The sequence below is a fragment of the Protopterus annectens genome, chromosome 10.part0 (assembly GCF_019279795.1).
Source record: "Protopterus annectens isolate FY-2018-M chromosome 10.part0, PAN1.0, whole genome shotgun sequence".
Taxonomy (NCBI): domain Eukaryota; kingdom Metazoa; phylum Chordata; order Ceratodontiformes; family Protopteridae; genus Protopterus; species Protopterus annectens.
In genome coordinates, this window is record NC_056744.1 from 1791798779 (window position 1) to 1791821749 (window position 22971).

General features: G+C 43.9%; 1 protein-coding gene across 8 annotated transcripts in view; it reads left to right on the forward strand.

Moving 5' to 3' along the window:
• The window catches only part of PRR14 (proline rich 14), a 1002113-nt gene that overhangs the window by 423047 nt on the left and 556095 nt on the right, over positions 1-22971 (forward strand). For all 8 annotated transcript variants that reach the window (XM_044086619.1, XM_044086621.1, XM_044086620.1 and 5 more), the window contains exon 6: positions 20402-21755. In XM_044086619.1, coding sequence (XP_043942554.1) covers positions 20402-21755 — 1354 coding nt within the window. The remainder of the gene's footprint in view (positions 1-20401; positions 21756-22971) is intronic.

Genomic DNA, 22971 nt, shown 5'->3' on the forward strand with positions numbered 1-22971 from the left:
GCCTTTTCACATATATAAACACACACACACTTTCCCCTTGTACGTATGCCTTTTCACACACACACACACACACACACACACACACATACACATACACATACACACACACACACACACACACACACACACACACACACACACACACACACACACACACACACACACACACACACACACACACACACACACTTTCCCCTGTACATATGCCTTTTGTAGTCAGTATCTCCAGGTAAATTTTAATGTGAGACACACACGCACACACACACACACACACACACACACACACACACACACACACACACACACACACACACACACACACACACACACACACTTTCCCCTGTACATATGCCTTTTCTAGTCAGTATCTCCATGTGAATTTTAATGCGAGTTAGGTGTGCTGACTCCGTGCAGGAAGACTTAACTAGAGATTAGCAGATTTAGCTGTGTCCTGCTGCCCAGCATATCCCTGATGTATGCTAAGAGGAAGTGTGTGCTCCCTTGAGTGCTAGGGGGTAGAGGAATTTCGGAATTGTGCTATCAGAAAAGGAATCACCAATGTTATTGACTACCTAAAGGCTATAATGTAGACCTTCTGATATGGTGAGTATGCTCTGTATCTGCTGATGTCCTCATATTTCTATGTTGTATTCATTACACGAGGGATTCCTTGCCATAAGCAATCCTGATGTCTGGCCAGTATACAAAAGCCTTTTACCACTGTTAGGTACTTGGGACGTTGCACATGGGCCCAAGGCAGGATTCAGCCATAAAAGTGACGTCCGCATGTACCACCCCCAGAACTTCTTTGCTGCCACTAGTTTGAATGCCATCTTTGACCGTCTGTCTGCCCACCCGAGGTGTTGGTTGCTGTCCAGATATGTGCCCCATTGGGTTTTTTTCCTGTTTACTTTTACTACTGCTTTTTTGTCTGAGGTTACATGTCATCTAGGAAAGGCAAGTGCCATTGTGGAAGACAAATTCCACATAAAGATTCCCACAATTAGTGTCTGTTTTGTTTAGGCCCTAATCATGACCATAAGTCTTGTTCTATATGTCAGGTGTTTGTTCCCAAAACCCTACATAATCGCCTTTACTCTCTATATATTTTCATAGAAAATTTAAAGATATATGAGGTTTGTGCACGACGTATGTCGGGCCTTTATGCTGAGCCTGTGAAGAAGGCCAAGAAACTCAGGCCTGAAGTTTTGCCTGCACCTCCCATTTCGGACATAAGCCCATTTGGAATTTGGCTGGAAACAAACATCTTCTATCTTCTCAAGAACTTCTGCCTGACTGACAGGACTTCACACAGGGATTGTTTAATGCCTTTATGGCTTTAAAGCCTCCCACTGGTGTTTCCTTTCCTAGCCTGCCTTCTACTTCTTCCCCTTTGGAAAGGTGTAGGGAGCAAGTTTTATCTAAGGGTGAGGATTCCTCAAAGGCTGAGTCTTTGGCCATACCCCCCCTGGAGTTTGTATCCCCCGAGGAGAAGTCCAGTGGAACTGAGTCTTCTAGTGAAGACATGACCTTTAGGGAGACTGTTGTCATATGAGGAAGTTTTTCAAGTGGGACAGCTCACAGGTTACTGATGTGCAGAGGAGCTACTGTGATTTACTCCAAACGGATTCACCTTCTCCATCTGCTTTGCCACCAGTTCTGCCAGCATTTCTGGATGCTTTCATTTCTGCTTCTGAGAGTCCAGACTCTCAACCTCTTGCCTCCAAATGGCCAGATAGGTTCTTTAAAGTTCCAGGGGACTGCAAATGCCTTTATAAATGTCCTGCTGCAAACCCAGTGATTGTTTCTGCAGCTGCTGATAAGCCATCCAGTCTTTTGCCTTCCACTCCTCTTCTCTCTTCACTCCTCTTCTCTCTTCATGCAAGGAGAGTAAAACCATAGAAAGTCTGGGGGAAAAGTGTATACTTCAGCTACTCTTGCCTTTAGGGAAATTAACTGTCGAACCGATATGAATAAGTATGCTATGGCCTTTCTTTCTCAGGCCTCTTGGCTTCTCTCTGATCTTCTAGATTCAGATGTTAAGTCTCAGCTTTCCACTGTTTTGGGGGCATGTTCCCAAGTTGTACACCACTCCATTAAATGCAGTTATGCTGCTGCTGCTGAGATGCCTACCACAGTTGCTGCCTCTGGGTCTATATACTGATGGTTAAGGCTCCAAGGCCAAACTAATGGATGCACCATTAGATAATGCCTTGTTCAAGTGCAGCAGGAGTAAGGTAAAGAGTTGCAGGATTTGAAACATATCTTTGTGTCTTCAGTTTTTGTCAGGAACAATCTCTGACTCCCCCTTCCAGAGGTAAAAGGTGTGTCAGGTGACTGGCTCCTTCCAAACCCTCTCAGCTTTCTTCTTCTCAAAAGCAGTATTTTTCAGACAAGCCAGGTAGTCTGTGACTACCTGACTCACTCTGGTCTCATTCCCCTCTCAGTGCCTTACTTTCTGCCTTCCAGTCTGGGAGCACATCACTCATGATTCATGGGTGTTTTTTCTGTTATCCACAAAGGATACTTCTAGGCCTGGAAAGCTCTTCCTCCTTTCATGGGAGTTCGTCAGCCACCTTGAGAACAACAACTTTTCTTTCCAGAGCTGCTCCAAGAGTTGATATCCCAGGAAACTATCCAAGATGTTCCACCGTCACAAAGGGGAAGAGAGGGTTCTACTCAGGGATGTTCCTGGATGTTCTTTGTGTTTCATTGTTGCAGTCATTACATTTGGGTAATTTGCTGGCAGGTTGCCCTCATTCGGCCTGAATTCCAATGTCTTGGGTCCTGAGTCGGTTGCTGTCTTCTCTTCCATGACGTCAGGGGTATAAAACATGCAGCTGACGTCATTTTCTTCAGTCTTTCTTGCTGTGCGGTGACTGAAGTAGAAGCATTTCGCAAGTGCCGGTCGGCCGACTACTGAAATATTCGAGTATGAGTTTTAGAACCGAAGTCTTCACTAAAGCTAAGCACCCCATTGGGGAAACTTTTTTCTTGCTTTTTACCGATGTCAGAAAAAGTTAATAATTGTATTGCTTGTGGGAAGCAAATACCTCATAAGGATTTCCATTTATACTGTATTCCTTGCCTAGGCCCTGATCACAACTTGCTTGGCTGTCGGTTTTGTGCTAGATTTAACCAACGCACTTTTAAGCGTCTGTATATTTTTGCATTTAAGTATTTTGGAAACTGATTTAACTACCCAGAAATGTCGTCGAATAGCAATCCGACTACCGGTGTACATAAAAAAAACGCAAAGAAAAGGACAGAGAAAGGCAGTCCAGATCCAAAACTGACTACAAAGCTTCTCCTAAGCCAGTCGCTGGTACTCAGTGAGGCGCTTTCGCAGCTACCTTCGAGTCGCAGGCCTCTACCAACACCCATGTGGAGTCCAGCATGCTGCAAGATACTCAAGGTATTGGACCGACGGATGTATCTCCCTCGGATGGGTCCGGAGCCGCTGAGCAGACACCGGCTTCTGAGGGTGTATTCAGACCTCAACATTTATATATCAAACCGACGAAAGCTGCAAAACCAAAGGCAAAGACATCTTCTAAAACTTAAAAAAGACTCCTGAGCCACGTGCACAGGCCTCTATGCCTAAAAACAGATGATCAAAATGGCTGATGACCTTATTACCTTGATCAGGGGTACCCATCCCCCTCCAGATAAGAGGCCTAGGTAAGGCACTGACTATGACTCTTCAGATCAGGTTTCTATTTCTTCTGATTCCTCTTCTGATCAGGAATTCTCTTTACCTCCCTATGAGGATTCTGATGCTGAGGAGTCTATTCCGTCTGCATCTCCTCCTGAGGATTATTTATTTGCAGAAACCTTGCATACTTTGAGGGAGCATTTTCACTGGGAGAGTCAAGACTTCTCAGAATCAAAAAAAAGGCTTAGGGATTTCCTTCTTCTCCCTCAGCACAAGCCTTTAGCCATTCCCCCTGTTTTAGACATTGTGGATGATGTGTTTTCGGAGTCAAACCTGACCCCTGACTCCTTACCTCCGGCTCCCAGTAAGCCTGACAGATATTACAGGGTCCCTGACTCTCATAAATTTTTATTTAGAAACCCTGCTGCTGATCCTGAAACTATTTCACATGGTCCAAAGGGAGTTGAGGCCTTAACAGAAAAAAACCCTACCCCCTCCGACAGAGATTCAAGGGCACTGGACAGATGGGGGGAAAAAGGTTTATACATCTGCAACCTTGGCAATCAGGGCCTTAAACTGTCAATTTCATATGCTTAAGTACCAACAACATGTTATGGGATTGCTGAAACAGAAAATGATGTTGATTTCAGAATGTGCAGAAAATAAGGAATTGCAGGAATTATTGCATGCAGTTGAAGAAGTTGGAAAGCATACTTTGCAATGTGGTTTTGATTCTTTAGAGGCCTCCTGCAGGGCTGCAGTTACTGGATCTGTGATTAGGAGGCATGCCTGGTTAAAGGAACAAAATTTGCCTGATCATGTTAAAGCTAAATTGCTAGATGCACCTTTACAGCATGATTCACTGTTTGTCATTAAGGCAGAAGAGGTTTTAAAGAAAATGGAAGACAAAGCTAAGTCCATGCAAACTATTAAAGATTTCTTACAAGTGCAGCCACCTAGATTCAGTAGACACTGGCCTGCAAAAAATTGGTCTTTTCCTGTGTCAAACAGAGCTCAAAGGGGCAAATCCAGACGCCCTAAGGGTTCCGGGTACCAGGCTCAAGACTCTTACAGGTCAAAGCAATGAGGCGCATCCACCTCCAAATCTGGAGGAGATAAAGTGCAAACCTACAGAAAGCAATCCCAATGACTTCCTTCTGCCCACACCAAGCACTTATCTATTGGCAGCACCCATAGGGGGAAATTAACACTTTTTGCTCAGAATTGGCAGTTAATAACCCAGGGCAAGTGGGTACTGAACATCGCATCACAAGGATACATATTCCATTTCCACACTCTGCCAGTGACAAATGGTTGACCAGATCTGCCAAAAAAACAATGGGCAGAGGCACAGAAACAGGTTACGTCCCTCATGGATATGGGGGCCATTCAGACAGTACCAGAACAGGAAAAAGGACGAGGGTTTTACTCAAGACTTTTCTTGGTACCCAGAAAGGACAAGGCCTGGCGGCCAATATTGGATTTACTGACTTTGAACACATACCTGGACATTCCAAATTTCAAAATGCTCACTTTGCAACAGCTTCTGCTCATGCTGGGCAAGAATGCTTGGCTGGTGACTTTAGACCTAAAAGAGGCATACCTGTATGTCCCAATAAGACAGTTGTGCAGAAGATACCTCAGATTCAAGGCTGGCTTAATGCATTACCAATTCTCTGCACTGCCTTTTGGCTTATCTACTGTGCCCAGGGTCTTTACAAAGTGCCTGGCACCAGTAATTGCATTTTGCAGACAAAGAAGTATTCAAATATATCCTTACTTGGACGACTTGTCTCATTCAAGCAGAGAACAAGAACACTCTTCTACGACACCTGGCGTTTGTGTAAAGACTTCTAACATGCCTAGGGTACACAATAAATAAAAAGAAATCACAACTGGTACCCTCTCAAAATATAACATTCCTGGGTGCAAGCTTGAATACAACTGCCCAGATGGCTTACCTCACGCCAGACAAACAAAGGCAGCTGACTACTTACTTCAAACTGATGGCAACAAAAACCCAGTCTTCTGCAAGACAAATTCTGCAGGTTCTGGGCTTCATGGCATCCTGCATCCTACTAATTCCATATGCAAGACTGCATATGAGGAAACTTCAATGGTACCTAAAAAGTTTATAGAGTCAACATTCACACAGTCTGGAAACAATGATTCATCTCATTCCCTGCCTGCAACAGGAGTTTCTATGGTGGGCAAAGGCCTGTCACCTAAACATGGGACAGTCCTTTACTCTACCCCCTGCCAGCCAAACCTTAACAGAAGCATCAGGTTATGCCTGGGGGGCCCACATGGCAGGAAGATGCATTCAGGGCATATGGGCACCAAATCAAATGCATCTACATATCAACCAGAAAGAGATGCTAGCTGTTCAAAATGCCCTAAAAGCCTTCAAAGACCTTCTTCATCCAAGACAACTACTGATAAACTCTGACGACACCACAGTCATGTGGTATATAAACAAGCAAGGGGGCACACACTCATACCCCCTTTGCAGATTAGCCATGGCACTGTGGGACACAGCTTTGACCTACCAAATACATCTTCAAGCTCAATTCCAGCCAGGAAAACAAAACACTCTGGCAAACGATTTAAGCAGAAACCTTATTGATCCTCACGAGTGGAAACTAAATCCACAAGTCTTCAGCATGATAACAGAGAAATGGGGGAGCCCAGACCTAGATCTGTTTGCCTCTCCTCAAAATTATCAACTGAAAAGATTCTGCACAAGGACTTCTCACAGACAAGCATGGAAAGTGGACGCCCTATCCTTCATTTGGAAAAACCTATCAGTTTACGCCTTTCCTCTCTGCCTCTTCTACCCAAGGTTCTCTTAAAAGTCAGACAACAGAAGCCAAAGATATTAATTGCCCCGGACTGGCCCCACCAATACTGGTACCCAATCCTAAGGAACTTGTCTCAATACCCAGCTTGGACCTTGCCTCAAAAACCACAACTACTGTCCCAGCAAAACAATCGGATCCTGCACAATCAACTACAGACTCTGAACCTGGCAGCATGGCTAATCCTGTAATCATACAAACACCACCTCTCAGTAAAGCTGTGATGGATGTCATTTTGGAAGCCAGAAGGCCTAGTACTAGAAAATCTTATGGTCACAAATGGAAGAGATTCTGTGCTTGGAATCGAGCAAAGGGAACTGATAACAGCAGAACCACATATTCCTCAGATATTACAATACTTAACTGAGATGCTTGACAAAGGCCTATCTTTCTCGTCAATCAAAATCCATGCCTCAGCCATTTCGGCTCATTACAACACAGAGCCCACAGAGCCACCAGTCTTTTCTCATCCTTTACTAAAGCAGTATCTTAGAGGAGCCAAAAATTTAGGCCCAACTAGAAGATCACCCTTACCTGCATGGGACCTCAATTATGTGTTGAAGAAGCTCACCCTGCCTCCATTTGAATCAGCTGCTACCTCTGATTTTAAGTTCTTATCATGGAAGACAGCTCTGCTGCTAGCAATTACTTCAGCAAGAAGAGTTTCAGAGCTACAGGCCCTCATGGCTGTAGAGCCTTTTATCATATTTTACCCAGACAGGGTGTCTTTGAGGACAAGTCCTACTTTTATGCCTAAGGTCGTTTCCAGTGTGGCTCTTAACCAAACAATTCATCTGCTAACTTTTTATCCAAATCCGCAGAACAAAGGGGAGAGAATTCTGCATTCCTTGGACGTACGCAGACAGCTAAGATTCTACTTGACCAGGACTAAAGCTCTAAGAAAAACTTAGCAATTACTAGTGTCATATGCTGCAGGGTCAGAAGGAAAGGCTATTTCAAAGCAGACAATTTCAAAGTGGATAAGCTATTGCATCCATTTCTGCTACTTATACCATGGCAAACCTGTGCCCAAGGACATTAGGTCTCACTCCACCAGGGCTGCAGCCAGCAGCCTTTCTCAGAGGAGTACCAACCAAAGACATTCTAGAAGCTGCTACTTGGAGCTCTGTTCACACCTTTACAAAGCATTACCATTTGCCTCTCTACTCCAAGTCCAGGGCAGGCTTTGCCACTGCAGTGCTGCAGGGCCTTATAGCGTCACCTAATGCTGTTTAGCTCCAGCCTCCCAACCATAGCTTTGGGTTTCTACCCAAATGTAATGACTGCAACAGTGAAACACGAACAACATAGAACAGTTGTGTACACTTACCATAAATGTAGATGTTCGAGTGTATTCACTGTTGCAGTCCAGGTTACCCTCCCGCCATCCCCCCTGTTATTCTACAGTTTATCTTTCCTATCTTCTATACTCTATGTGGTGTATTTGCTTATAGATTAAGGTAAACTTTATATTGATGCATGTATATATATAAATATTTATAATATTGCTACCTTTTTGGGGTACCTGACATCAGGGGCAAGAAAAACTAAAGAAAATGGCGTCGGCTGCATGTTTTATACCCCTGACGATCTGACGTCATGGAAGAGAAGACAGCAACCGACGCAGGACCCAAGACTTTGGAATTCAGACCGACTGAGGGCAACCTGCCAGCAGATTACCCAAATGTAATGACTGCAACAGTGAATACACTCGAACATCTACATTTATGGTAAGTGTACACAGCTGTGCTTTCCCAGGAAAAATGTCCCTTAGAGACCCATTTTGGATCTTTCTCCCCTTAATACCTTGCGAAGGTTCCAGCCTTTCATATTCTTTCGCTCCATACTCTTTTTCCTCTCATTCTTCCATAGGTCTGTTTGCCCCGTGGATATCAAGGATGCCTACCTGCATGTTCCCATTCGTACAAAAATTATTTTTTTTTCTGTTGCTTCCTCACATTTTTAGTTGTGTGTTTTGCCCTTTCTCTCTCTACAGTACTGAAAGCATTTACAAAATGTTTAGCTCCTTTGCTTTCTGCAGACTCCAGGGCATACAGATCTTCCACTGTTGCTACAGGCACCCCTCCCCGAGACCTTGATTTGTAATCTGCTGTTTACTACTGCTCTTCTGCAAAGGTTGGGTTTCATGGTCAATTTCAAAAATTCATGTTCACGCCTTTATAGGACCACTTCATCTTGGGGTGCAGAATTCAGACAGATCTCATGTCGGCCTCTTTTCCTCCACAAAAGATTTTGTGTCTAGTCATTTACTTCCAGGGTCTTCTCCCTCTTTATTCTTTGACAGCCATGGAGTTCCTCAAGCTTCTAGGCTTCATGGCTTCTACAATTCCCATGCCACCCCTTGCCAAACTCCACATGAGCAAGTTTCATTGGTATCTGAAATCAGTTTGCATGCAGCATGCTCACCCATTGGAGTTTGTTGCCCCTCTGTTTCCTTGCCTAAAGAGGGAGCTTTGTAGTTGGATTCAGCAGATTATCCAGAATCCAAGCATGCCTTTACATTCCCCCCCCCTACCAACTCGAGAGTTGTTCACAGAAGCCTCAGATGTGGTTTGGGGGGGCAGCCTTTGCATCGATGAGGATACAAGGCCTGTGGTCTCCTTCGCAAAGGAAGAAACACACAAACATAAGAGATGAGGGCTATTCAGACATTTCATAGTGTTCTCTGGCCAGGACCTCTAAATCTGTTCACAAACAACACAGTTCTGTGGTACGTGAACAAACAGGGGGGATTAAATTGTACCTTCTGTGCAGGTTAGCTGTTTTGGCATGGGGAATGGCAACTAAGTACCAAGTCACTCTGGCCATGTACATCTCTTCCGACCAAATTGTTGTGGCAGACACTCTGAACAGGTCTGTGACTCAGTTCCACTAACGGATGCTTCACAGGGGGTGTGTTTCTAGACATTCTCTACCGGTGGGGTACACCTCAATTAGTTATTTTTGCCTCCCCTTTGAAGAGACCACTTCCAAAGCTTTGTGCCAGAGTTCCATGTCCTTTGGTGTGGAAGGTGGACACCCTGTCAATCTCTTGGAAGTGGGTGTTTCTCTATGCAATCCCCCCTTCCCTCTTATTCAGAAAGTTCTGCTGAATATTCAGCAGGATAAACCAAAAAATCGTGCTGGTGGCCCCCTTTTGGCCAAAACATTGGTTCCCTATTCTGCTTTTAGCCAAGGGCAGTCATCACAAGTTACCTCACAGGGTGGATATACTAACACAGGACAAGGGATCACTCATTCACCCTCAGTTGTCAGCTCTGCAACCCACACAGTGGGTGATAAACATCCGTTTCTTTTTAGAGACACCTTTTCTCTGAGGACGTGCTTAGGGTGCAGCAGGAAGCCAGGAAACCCAGTACTAGGGAGTCCTACTTATCCAAATGGAAGAGATTTTCCTTCTGGTGCCTTTCTCGTAACCTAGGCCCACTAAATGTGAACATTCTTTTGGTTGTAAGTTACTTGTATGAGCATTTGAAAGCTGGGTTGACTTATTCTTCTGTGAAAACTCACCTTTCAGCTATTTCTGCATGTCTGCCTCTGTCACCCTCTTTGGTCTCCAGATTGGAGGTTAAACCTTTCCTTATAAGCATCCTTCACATTAGACCGCCCAGGAAAGCTGTTCCACCTCCCTGGGACCTTAAATTTGTTTTGGAAAAGCTCACTGCGACTCCTTTTGAGCCTTCAGCAACAGCTACCCTGCAGTATTGTACTTGGAAGACTGTGCTTCTACTTGCTGTTACTTCAGCCAGAAGGGTCTCTGAACTACAAACCTTGATGGCATTTTCACCTTTCCTGGTTTTCCTTAAGGACCGGGTTTCTTTGTTTACCAACTCTTCCTTTATGCCCAAGGCTGTGAATGAGTTGTCGCTTAGTCAGTCCATTAATTTGCCCACCTTTGTCCCTCTCCACATTCTTCCAGTGAGAGGATCCTTCACACCTTGGATGTGTGCAGACATCTCAGATTTTATTTGGGTAAAACTAAAGCTATCAGGAAAAGTGGTCAGCTTTTTGTCTCTTCTTCCCAGGGCTCTGTGAAAGCCTGTTTCCAAGCAGACTGTTTCTACTTGGAGTTCTAAAGCAATTTCTTTTTGTTATGTTTTTCATGGTAAGAGTCTTTCTCCTCCTGTTAAGGCTGGCTCTGCTTGGGCTTGTAGCTTCATCTGGTGTTTTTTTCAAAGGTGTGTATACATCCTCCATTTTTGAAGCAGCCACTTGGACTTCTGTGCATACCTTCACTAAACATTACAAGTTGGATGGCATTTCCAGGTCTTGAGCAAGTTTTGTTAGAGGCATTCTCCATGGCTTTCTAGAGACCGCCTCAGTGCCTACCACCTCCCTTTTTCCTTCATGAGTTGTACTCTCCCTCATACAGTGAATACTACAACATAGGAATAGAAGGACATAAAATAGTTATGTAAAATTTTGCCATAACCATGTTGCAGGGTTCTATCCCTTCCACCTTCCCCTGGTTCTTGTTCTTTCTTTGGATGTGTGTTTTCCTCCTTGATACCTTAGGCTGATGTTCTTCCTGAGGCATTCAGTTCTGAGGATGGTATGTGTGGACATCACTTTTATGGCCGGCCCCTGCCTTGGGCCTGTGTTTAACGTCCCACGTACCTAACAGTGGTAAAAGGCTTTTGTGTATTGGCCGGACGATGGGATCATTTATGGCAGAGAAGCAACGTGGAAGCGAAGGACATCTATGGGTAAGGGAAAATGTTACATAACTATTCATTTTACAGGTGAACATTGGCTAAAATTATGGATAAGTGTGTCCATAAACAATTTATGCATTATCTTATGCAGAATAAGCTGTTGGCTAACTGTCAGCATAGATGTTCTTTGTGTTTCACTGTTGCAGTCATTACATTTGGGTAATCCTGCCTGAATTCCAAAGTCTTGGGTCCTGCGTTGGCTGCTGTCACCCCTTCCCTGACGTCAAGTCGTCAGGGATATAAAAGAAGCGGCCAACGTCATTTTCTTCAGTCTTTCTTGCCGCGCGGTGCCTGAAGCAGAAGCAGTTCGCACGTGCCGGTCAGCCGACTCCTGAAATGTTCGAGTTTGAATTTCAGAACCAAGGTCTTCAATAAAGCTAAGTACCCCGTTGGGGAAACTTTTTTCTTGCTCCAGACCGATGTCAGAAAAAGTTAATAATGCAAATACCTCATGAAGATTTTCATTCTTACTGTATTCCTTGCCTAGGCCCTGATCACAACGTTTCTGGTTGTCGGTTTTGTGCTAGATTTAACCAATGCACTATTAAGCGTCGGTATACTTTTGCTTTAAAGTATTTTGGTAGCAGGTTTAATTATCCTAAAATGTCGTCGGATAGCCATACGACTACCAGAGTTTACAAAAACACGCAAAGAAAAGGATAGAGATAAACAACCGAGGTCCAAAACCGACGACGAAGCTTCTCCTAAGCCAGTCGCCGGTTCTCAGTGAGGCGCTTTCGCAGCCCCTGACGCCCGCTACTTTAGAGTCGCAGGCCGCTACTGACTCCCACATGGAGTTGGCCATGCCACTGGATACTCAAAGTATTGGAGCCTCTGACGCTAATCCCTCAGATGGGTCCGGAGCTGCTGAGCAGGTACCAGCTTCTGAGGGTGTATTCAGACCACAACATCTTTACATTAAAACAACTTCAGCTTCAAAGACTAAAGCAGCTTCTAAAGCAAAGAACCCAATTCAAGAGCCACGTGTACAGGCATCTATGCCCAAAAAACAGATGATCAAGATGGCTGAAGACCTGATTACCTTGATCAGGGGTTCCCATCCCCCTGTTGATAAGAGGACTAGGCAAGAGACTGACTATGAATCTTCAGATCAGGTTTCTATTTCTTCTGATTCCTCTTCTGATCAGGGATATTCTTTGCCCCCCTATGAGGATTCTGATGCTGAAGAATCTATACAGTCAGCATCCCCTTCTGAGGATTATTCCTTTGGGGAAACCCTGCATACCATGAAGGGAGCATTTTCACTGGGAAAGCCAAGATTTTTCAGAATCAAAAAAGAGGCTCAGGGATTTCCTTTTACTACCACAGCACAGGCCTCTAGCCATTCCCCCAGTGTTAGACTTTGTAGATGATGTGTTTTCGGAGTCTAGTTTGACCCCTGACTCCTTACCTTTAGCTCCTGTTAAGCCTGACAGGTATTACAGGGTTCCTGGCTCACAAACCCTGCTGCTGACCCAGAAACTATTTCACAGGGTCCCAAGGGAGTTAAGGCCTCTACAGCAAAAAAAAAAACAACCCCCCTTTGACAGAGATTCAAGGGCACGGGATAGATGGGGAAAAAAGGTTTACACATCTGCAACTTTGGCTATAAGGGCCTTAAACTGTCAGTTTCATATGCTCAAGTATCAGCAACATCTCATGGGATTGCTCAAACAGAAAATGATGTTAAATTCTGAATGTGCTGAAAACAAGGAAATGCAGGATTTATTGCATGCAGCTGAACAAGCTGGAAAGCATACTTTGCAATGTGGTTTTGATTCTTTGGAGGCCTCCTGCAGGGCTGCAGTTATGGGTTCTGTTATTAGGAGGCATGCATTTTTAAAGGAACAAAATCTGCCTGATCATGTTAAGGTTAAGTTTACTTGATGCACCTTTACAGCATGTTACTTTCTTTGGTGCTAAGGCAGAAGAGGTGTTAAAGAAAATGGAAGACAAAGCTAAATCTATGCAAACTGTTAGTTTTTACAAGTACAGCCACCTAGGTTTAGTAGACACTGGCCTACAAAAAATTGATCCTTTCCTGTGTCAGACAGACCTCAAAGGGGCAGATCCAGATGTCCAAGGGGAAGATCCCAGGCGCAAGGTTCTTATAGGTCAAAACAATGGGGTGCTTCTACCTCCAAAGCTGGAGAAGATAAAGCACAAACATACAGAAAGCAGTCCCAATGACTTTCCCCTGCCTGCACCAAGCACTTATCTGCTGGCAGCACCCTTAGGGGGAAAATTAGCACTTTTTGCTCAAAATTGGCACATTATAACCCAGGACAAATGGGTTCTAAATTTAGTGTCGCAAGGCTACAAGTTCCATTTCCATACTCTGCCAAAGGCAAACGGCTGGCCAGATCTGCCAAAAAATCAATGGTCAGAGGCACAAAAACAAGTTTCATCCCTCATGGACATGGGGACCATTCAGCAAGTACCAGAGCAAGAGCAGGGACAAGGATTTTACTCAAGACTGTTCTTGGTACCCAGAAAGGACAAGGCCTGGAGGCCAATACTGGACCTTTCTATTCTGAACACATTCCTGGATATTCCAAAATTCAAAATGTTGACTTTAAAGCAGCTTCTGCCCATGCTGTGCAAGAATGCTTGGCTTGTGACTTTAGACCAAAAGAGGCATACCTGCATGTTCCAATCAGACAGTCGTGCAGAAGACACCTCAGATTCAAGGCTGGTTTAATACATTACCAATTCTCTGCACTGCCCTTTGGCTTATCTACTGCGCCCAGGGTCTTTACAAAGTCCCTGGCACCAGTAATTGCATTCTGCAGACAAAGAGGAATACAAATCCTTACTTGGACAACTGTCTAATTCAAGCAGAGAACAAGGACATTCTTCTTCAACAACTGGCATTTGTGAAAAGACTTCTAAAATACCTAGGGTACACAGTCAATGAAAAAAAAAAATCAAAACTAGTACCCTCTCAAGATGTAACATTCCTGGGTGCAAGCTTGAATACAACTTCCCAGATGGTTTATCTCACGCCAGACAAACAAAGGCAACTGACTACCTATTTCACAATGTTGGCAACAAAGGCCCAGTTATCTGCAAGAAAAATTCTGCAGGCTTTGGGCTTCATGGCACCCTGCATCCTATTAATTCCACATGCAAGACTGCATATGAGGAAACTTCCATGGTACCTAAAAAGTGTTTGGACTCAACATTGCAAAGCCTGGAAACAATGATTACTCTCATTCCCTGCCTGCAACAGGAGTTTCTATGGTGGGCAAAGGCTTGTCACCAGAACAAGGGACAGCCATTCACATTACCCCCAGCCAGGCAGACACTAACAGCGGATGCATCAGATTATGCCTGGGGGGCCCACATGGCAGGAAGATGCATTCAGGGCACATGGACCTCAAACCAAATGCATCTACATATCAATCAGAAAGATATGTTAGCTGTTCAAAATGCCCTGACAGCCTTCAAGGACCTACTTCACCCGGGACAACTACTGATAAAGACAGACAACACCACGGTCATGTGGTATATAAACAAGCAAGGGGGGGGGGGACACATTCTTACCCCTTTGCAGACTAGCCATGACCTTGTGGGACACAGCATTGACTTACCAAGTGCATCTGCAGGCACAATTCCTGCCAGGAAAAGAAAATACTTTGGCAGACGAACTAAGCAGAAACCTCATGGATCCCCACGAGTGGAAGCAGGATCCACAAGTCTTGGCATGATAACAAGGAAATGGGGATGTCCGGACATAGATCTATTCTCCTCCCCTCACAACTACCAACTAAAAAGATTCTGCACAAGCACTTATTACAGACATGCATGGAAAGTGGATGCCCTATCTTTCAGCTGGAAAAACCTATCAGTATATGCCTTCCCTCCTCTGCCTCTCCTCCCCAAGGTACTCCTAAAGGTCAGACAGGAGAAACCAAAGATGATACTGATTGCCCCAGACTGGCCCCACCAGTACTGGTATCCAATCCGAAGGAACTTGTCTCGCTACCTAGCTTGGACCTTACCTCAGTTACCTTGTCTACTGTCCCAGCAAAACAATCAGATCTTGCACAGCCAACTCAGGATATTAAACCTGGCAGCATGGCGGATAATGTAGTCATACAAAAAACACCTCTCAGCAAAGCTGTGATGGATGTCATTCTGGAAGCCAGAAGGCCTAGTACAAAAAAGTCTTATGCTGGAAAATGGAAGAGATTCTGTGCCTGGAACCAGGCACAAGGAACTGATACATTGGTACCAAATATTCCTCAGATTTTACAATACCTAACTGAGATGCTGGACAAAGGCCTATCCTTTTCATCAATTAAAATTCATGCCTCTGCCATTTCGGCTCATTGCAATACAGAGCCACCAAGTTTTTCTCATCCATTATTAAAGCAGTACCTCAGAGGAGCCAACAATTTAAGGCCTCCAAGGAGATCACCAATACCTGCATGGGACCTCAACTATGTCTTGGAAAAGCTCAACCTGCCTCCTTTTGAGCCAGCTGCTACTGTTGATATAAAGTTTTTATCTTGGAAAACAGCTCTGCTCCTAGCAATTACTTCTGCAAGATGAGTTTCAGAGCTACAGGCGCTCATGACTGTGGAGCCTTTTATCATTTTTTACCAGACAGGGTCTCTCTGAGAACATACCCAACATTTATACCTAAAGTGGTGTCCAGTGTGGCTCTTAACCAAACTATTCATCTGCCAACTTTTTATCCAAGTCCACAGAACAAGGGGGAGAGAATTCTGCAATCTTTAGATGTACACAGACAGCTTAGAGTCTACTTGGACAGAACCAAAGCTTTCAGGAAGATGGCGCAATTACTAGTGGCATATGCTGCAGGATCACAAGGAAAGGCTATCTCAAAGTGGATAGGCCACTGCATTCATTTATGCTATTCACACCATGGTAAGCCAATGCCTAAGGGCATTAGGCCACTTTCCACCAGAGCTACAGCCACTTCAGCAGCCTTTCTCAGGGGAGTTCCAACCAGAGACATTTTAGAGGCAGCTACTTGGAGTTCAGTGCACACCTTTACTAAGCATTACCATCTGCCATTCTACTCTAAATCCAGAGCAGGCTTTGCCACTGCAGTTCTGTAGGGCCTCATAGCTGCTCCTAATGCTGATTAGCTCCAGCCTCCCAACCATAGCTTTGGAACGCTACCTAAATGTAATGACTGCAACAGTGAAACACGAACATAGTACAATTGTGTACACTTACCATAAATGTAGATGTTCAAGTGTATTCACTGTTGCAGTCCAGGTTACCCAACCGCCATCCCCCTTTTTTCTGTACATCCTATTTTTCCTTCTCTGATTTATACAACCTATGTGGTGTATTTGCTTATAGATGAAGGTAACATTTATATTGGTGCATTTATTGTTTTATATATATCAAATTTGGCTACCCTTTTAAGGGGTACCTGACATCTGGGGCAAGAAAAACTGAAGAAAATGGTGTAGGCTGCTTCTTTTATACCCCTGACGACCTGACGTCAGGAAAGGGGCGACAGCAGCTGACGCAGGACCCAAGACTTTGGAATTCAGGCCAGCTGAGGGCAACCTGCCAGCAGGATTACCCAAATGTAATGACTGCAACAGTGAATACACTCGAACAGCTACATTTCTGGTAAGTGTACACAACTGTACTTTTTAGGCCACACCACAGTACTACCTCAGCCCTCCTATCCTTCCCTAACACCATAAACCATAATTGCAGTAATAGCAAGCTGTCCTCAGCCCTCTTTTTAGATCTCTTCAAGGCCTTCGATATGGTCAGCCACCAAATACTTGTGCACACCCTTAAGGCATTCTCACTAAATAGCCGTAGGCTTCAATAGTTCCAGTGTTACCTGTGTGGTAGAGAGCAAGCCATCCTATGGCAGGACAATGTCACCCCCGTCACCCTAGGTGTCCCCCAGGGGTCCATACTAGTACCCCTTCTTTTGTCTCTCTATTAATGACCTTCCCACTGTCATCCCAAATGCTGCCTGTATCCAGTATGCGGATGACTCCACCTTGATTTGTTCAGCCACCTCCCCGACAGATCTAATGACATTATCCCAGAATACTTTCAGTATAGTTGAAAAATGGCTGTCTGACTGTCAGCTGATATTAAACCCTAACAAAACAACGTTGCTTCTTTTCTCCCCCACTTGTAAGTCTTCCTCACTGCTCTTTACCATAAAATCTAATAGTGGTCCCCAGATGCACAAACCAAACTCTTAGGCGTCACAATAGACAATGCCTTCAAATTTGATATCCATGTCAGTCAAACTATCAGAACCATTAACAAAAAACTTGGCTCCCTCTATAAGATCAAACCTTTTCTTAGTCCATTTGCTAGGACTGCTATTGCACGTTCCCATCTTACTCTCCATTCTTCTCAATGCTTCCGCCATAAATCACTAATTTGAACAAATCTGCTCTTAGCAAACTCTCTAGCTGTTATAACCGTATTGCTAGATTTGCAACAGGCACGGCCAACAGGACCCACCACTGTCACAACCTACGTCTTCTGGGGTGGCTAGAATGGCCTAGCCTACTTCAGTACAACCAGCTTATAATTGCCCATAAAGTTCTCAGCCACCCTGATCAGCCTGCACTTAAAAATATCGTCAACCTTTAAGGCAACCTGAGGTCACGTCGCTCTTCTAATAACTACTGGTTCAAACATCCAAAACCAACAACTCTGCTGGGGACTCTGTTTGCTAACTCTGTTGGCAAAACTTGGAACTCTCTCCTGCAGGTCTTACTCTTGAACCCACTCTTACTCAGTTAGAAAAAGGCCTCAAGCTATACTTTAAAACTCACTGGCTATGTCCTTGTTCAAAACCCAGCTAGATCCTCTATAGTTTGTAATCATGTTACATTGCCTAGTCAATTTGTCAACAATGTTTTAAAAATGCATGATTATATTACCTGCTTGCTCAACTGGAGCCTGTAAACTGTGTGTAACTTGTAATCATTTTATGATTTTTACTGTATGTTCTACCTTGGAACTTTTCTTCCCGGGCCTCTGCTGAAAATGGACATGTATCCAATCGGACTATCCCGGTCAACAAATGTAAAATAAAATTAAATAAATAAATCGATGGAGTCATCATGAAGGTGCAGCTAAGAGGATTACTGGCCTCAAACAAATGCACTACACTGACCACCTCAGAAAACTCTAGCTTTACTCCGTAGCATATCGCCTACTCTGAGGTGATCTCTGCCTAGCATATAAAGCTATGTCAAACCCAGAGCTGTTGGACATGCTACACCTAAAGAAATCACAATCCCTCCGAGCTGCACGCTCTAGGGACCTAAACCTTGTCACCACAGTAAACAGGACACGCTGGAGGGATAGATTCCTGTCCCAGATACTTCCTATACTCTGCAACAAGCTACCCATCTATGTCAAGCAAAATTCTTCATTAGCACTCTTCAAGAAAAATCTTGATGGATGGAAAATAGGAAATATACCCCGGGGATCACTTCTGTGTTTCTGCTGGACAGTGGCACAGGAAAATAACTTTCTTGGGTTGCGTAAGCTATGGAACCTTGCTGGCTAGGCTTACGTAGGCCCTTAGGCCAATAGCCTAGTACCTACCTATGAACCTAAATGCTAATCCTAAATTTACTGCCTTTGAATTGTCTTTCAGCAGACTGCAGGCTTTGACCATAAGAGTGGGGAAGTGTTCCACAGTTTTTTTTTTTTTTTTTTTAAGAACAACAGGATTATATTATTAAATGCTCAACTTCTCTGTCCTTTTTCTCCCTATTTACTCTCCCTGCTATGAATAAACAACACAGGATTTAAATATGTTAAATCAACTGTTTCTCTCCACTAGAACAGCACCATACTGTACTGTGGTAGTTTCACTTTCAAAAAACTTATATTCTGCCCTGAAAAAGCTTGTTGCAGTCTCAAATTCATTCTTGTCATCAAGGCCAATGAATACAGGTAGTTTTCTGGCCAATTCCCTCCCCAAACTGACATCACCACGATTGTCGTAAATATCCACCCATGCTATGATGTCACAGCTCCCTGGTCCTTCCCCTACCCATACAGAAAGTAAAGGCTAGAACAAGGAAACAGTACATAAGTCAAGTCTCCAGCCATGAGCTGTCAATCAGAAGGTAAATGTTTAAATTACCCATAGCACTTTGACAGCTAAGGAAATTGGGTGTGAGGGGGAATGAGAGATGAGTCAAAGTAGTACAATTCAGGCTTCACAAAAAAACTGCAGCTTAGCCATTCTAAAAGGAAGCAGCAGTAAAAAGCAATTTGAAAGTCTGTTCTGTAGCATTTGCACTGTCTTTAAGTAGTCATTGAGGCCTGCGTGATGTATCTTTTTATAGACTAGCACTGCGTTGTGGGATACATAGAGGCAGACTAAACAATCAGAATTACTTCAAGATGCCAGACTCCATGTGGTCAGACTCAGAAATTATGTATAAAAATATTTAAAAACCTGCGTTGTGGGATACATAGAGGCAGACTAAACAATCAGAATTACTTCAAGATGCCAGACTCCATGTGGTCAGACTCAGAAATTATGTATAAAAATATTTAAAAACCTGCAAATAGTCCCAGAGTGGTGTTAAAATATAGGAAACACCAAACCATGATGAAATAAACATGTTTTATTGAGTCTGCGGGTGCAGTTCTCCTTTAAATCCTTTATAGCTTCCTAGACTGCTGCAGCGGATCCAGAAATAAGCCCTCAGTCCTCAGAACTTGTCAGCTTTCCCTCAGACCTTGCAAGCTTGCATTCGTACTTAGTGCCAGGGGTAGCTTGCATTCGTACTTAGTGCCAGGGGTACACTTCTGGGAATGCTTTACCTCATAGTCAAAGATCGATTGAGGGTGCAGTCTTCCAGTGCATTGGTTTGTTTGGTGTCACTTGTAGAGATAGGATGATTAAAGATCAGCATCAACATTATAGGTTTTCCTGTTTGTCTTTTCAGCTCCCTCCCTAGGTTCACATCTCCCATTCGATAATCATGTTATATAAAATTACCAGAAGGCCAGATTGTGTGTTGCACTTTGAATGCCATGCTTCCTGCTGCTTATATTTGTTTGTTTGTTTGGTTTGCATTCCTTTATTTACATGTGTATACCATTTATTCATTAATTTATTGAAGCACAGTACTGTTTTTCTGTTTTACTTTTAGGGTTTCACAGTCCTTGCAGTGCACATGGAGGCTGCTACAGTGCATCTCAGTCTCCATCTAATGATTGTTCATTTGTCAGAAGTTTACAAACTGCTGAAGACCTGCACTCTACCCCTCCGTCCACAGATGAGCACTTCCAGAAGTGGGGCATAGGTTTGTTGTTTCAAAGCATGAAGTCCAAGCTGGAAAACTTTGCAGAGAGATTATTCACCCCTGTTAAGTGGGTCCTTCATGAAGTAGCAGAGCCCAGGGACTCTGTCAACAGTCAGATGACTCCAGGTAGGCCTGTCCTGCTTAGCCCCTCTGAAATCTCCATAAAGAGTGCTCCAAGGGAATTGTTCTGTGAAGCTGCCTGCAGTTCAAGTACCAGAGTCAGAAGTGGAGGACAAGTACAGCCTGCAGATGCCCTTACAGATGGTTTTGTAGTAAAAGAACAGGCTGTTCATGTGGCAGAAGAGACTGTTGTGAGGGCCTTGAATACACCTAGCAGTGCTACTAAAAAGCTGTCACTAAATTTGGTGACAGATGAAGCAATTTCTCCAATGGAGAAACATCCGTCCACAAGCAGAGATGGCAAAGAGCAAACTGAGGCCAAAACCAGTACACCCAAGACTGGAATGAACATTGAGATGAAAGTTGCATTGCCAGCCCTGCATACCAAACGTCCATTGTCCCCTTTGGTTACTGGTGTCACCCAGCGTAAGAGGAGAAAGAAAAGGAGGAAAGCTTCAAGAGGAAGGCTGAGTAGATCGACTAGGAGAGCTAGCGGAAGGAGTGCTACTCAGGCACGCAAGTCGTCAAGCAATATGTTTAACAATAAAGACCTCTGTAATAGCTCTGAGGCAGAAGGGGATACCCAAAAGTATTCCATAGCAGGTAGTCCGCTGCTTCGACTAGATTCTTGTAAAAGTTGTGACCCTTCTAGTTCTGGGGACTGCTGCTACCCTGTGACTCCTCCAAACTGTGTCAGGCCAGTGTTTTTAGCTGCTCGCTTGAGCCGCAGCCATTCATGGCCTGATTTCCCACCATCCATTCCACGGATTGCATTGGATACCCCATTAAAATGCAGCAAGGGTGGGCTGGCTTGCTGTGAACCCAAAAATGCATCACAGGTTGACCGGAAACGAAGACACACACTGTGTAGTGAAGAAGTGGCTCGAGAGTTCGTGTGCCAGCCTCTTTCCTTACTCTGCTTGAAAAAAGAAGTTTTCCCATCAGCAGCATTGTCCACTCACGTTGAAGGTTTCCTCTCCAGCCCCATAGCTTTTGTGTCCCAGTGTGGTAATTGCAGCCCTTTTCTGCACATCAGTGGTTCCAAGGATGCTACCTCACCCTCCCCTTCCCCTCATGCAAGGTAAGTACTTGTTTAAACAATAATACTTGTATATCTGTTGTAGGTGGTGATCTGAGCTGCCTTTGGTACTGAAGGGCTTTGTGTTGTAGCACCCTCATAGTCTTCCAAGCCATGTAAAACAGAAGTGCATTGGTCTGCAAGGCTTTAAGACAATATTGCACTATTTTTTCGTAAAGTAGCACAATTTATATTGAAACATAAACTTTATAACATTAGTACATATTCATTTCTTGTGTCTCAGTTGGTTTATGTCACAAATACACAATTATACAGTGGATACAAAAAGTGTGCACACCCCTGTTAAAATGCTAGGATTTTTTGATATAAAAAAATGAGACCACAATAAATCATTTCAAAACTTTTCCCACCTTTAATGTGACTTATAACCTGTATAGTTCAGTTGAAAAACAGACAAATCTGTTCGGGGAAAAAATAAAAAAAATACATGTTGGTTGCACAAGTGTGCACACCCTTAAACTAATACTTAGTTGTGTGTTCACACCCTTAAACTAATACTTTGTTCCTTTTGATTTAATTACAGCATTCGGTCTTCTTGGGTAGGAGTCTATCAGCATGGCACATCTTCACTTGACAGTGTTTGCCTACTCTTCCTTGCAAAAGTGCTCCAAATCTGTCTTTTGTGCACAGCCCTCTTCAGGTCACCACACAGATTTTCTATTGGATTTAGGTCTAGGCTCTGACCGGACCATTCCAAAACTTTAATTTTCTTCTGGTGAAGCCATTCTTTTGTTAATTTGTATGTATGCTTGGGGTTATTGTCATGTTGAAAGGTGAAATTCCTCTTCATCTTCAGCTTTCTAGCAGATGCCTGAAGGTTTTGGGCTGAAAGTGACTGGTATTTGGAACTGTTCATAATTCCCTCCACCTTGACTGAAGCCTCAGTTCCAGCTGAAGAAAACCCAACCCCAAAGCATGATACTGCCACTACCATGCTTCACCATGGAGACTGTGTTCTTTTGGTGATGCGAAGTATTGTTTTTGTGCCAAACATACCTTTTGGAATTGTAGCCAAAAGGTTCAACCTTAGTCTCGGACGATAACACAGTTTCCCCACATGCTTTTGGGAGACTTGCTGTATTGTTTTGCAAATTTTAGCTGGTCCTGGATGTTTTTCTTTGTAAGAAAAGGCTTCTGTCTTGCAACCATACCCCATAGTCCAGACATATGGAGAATACGGGAGATTGTTGTCACATGT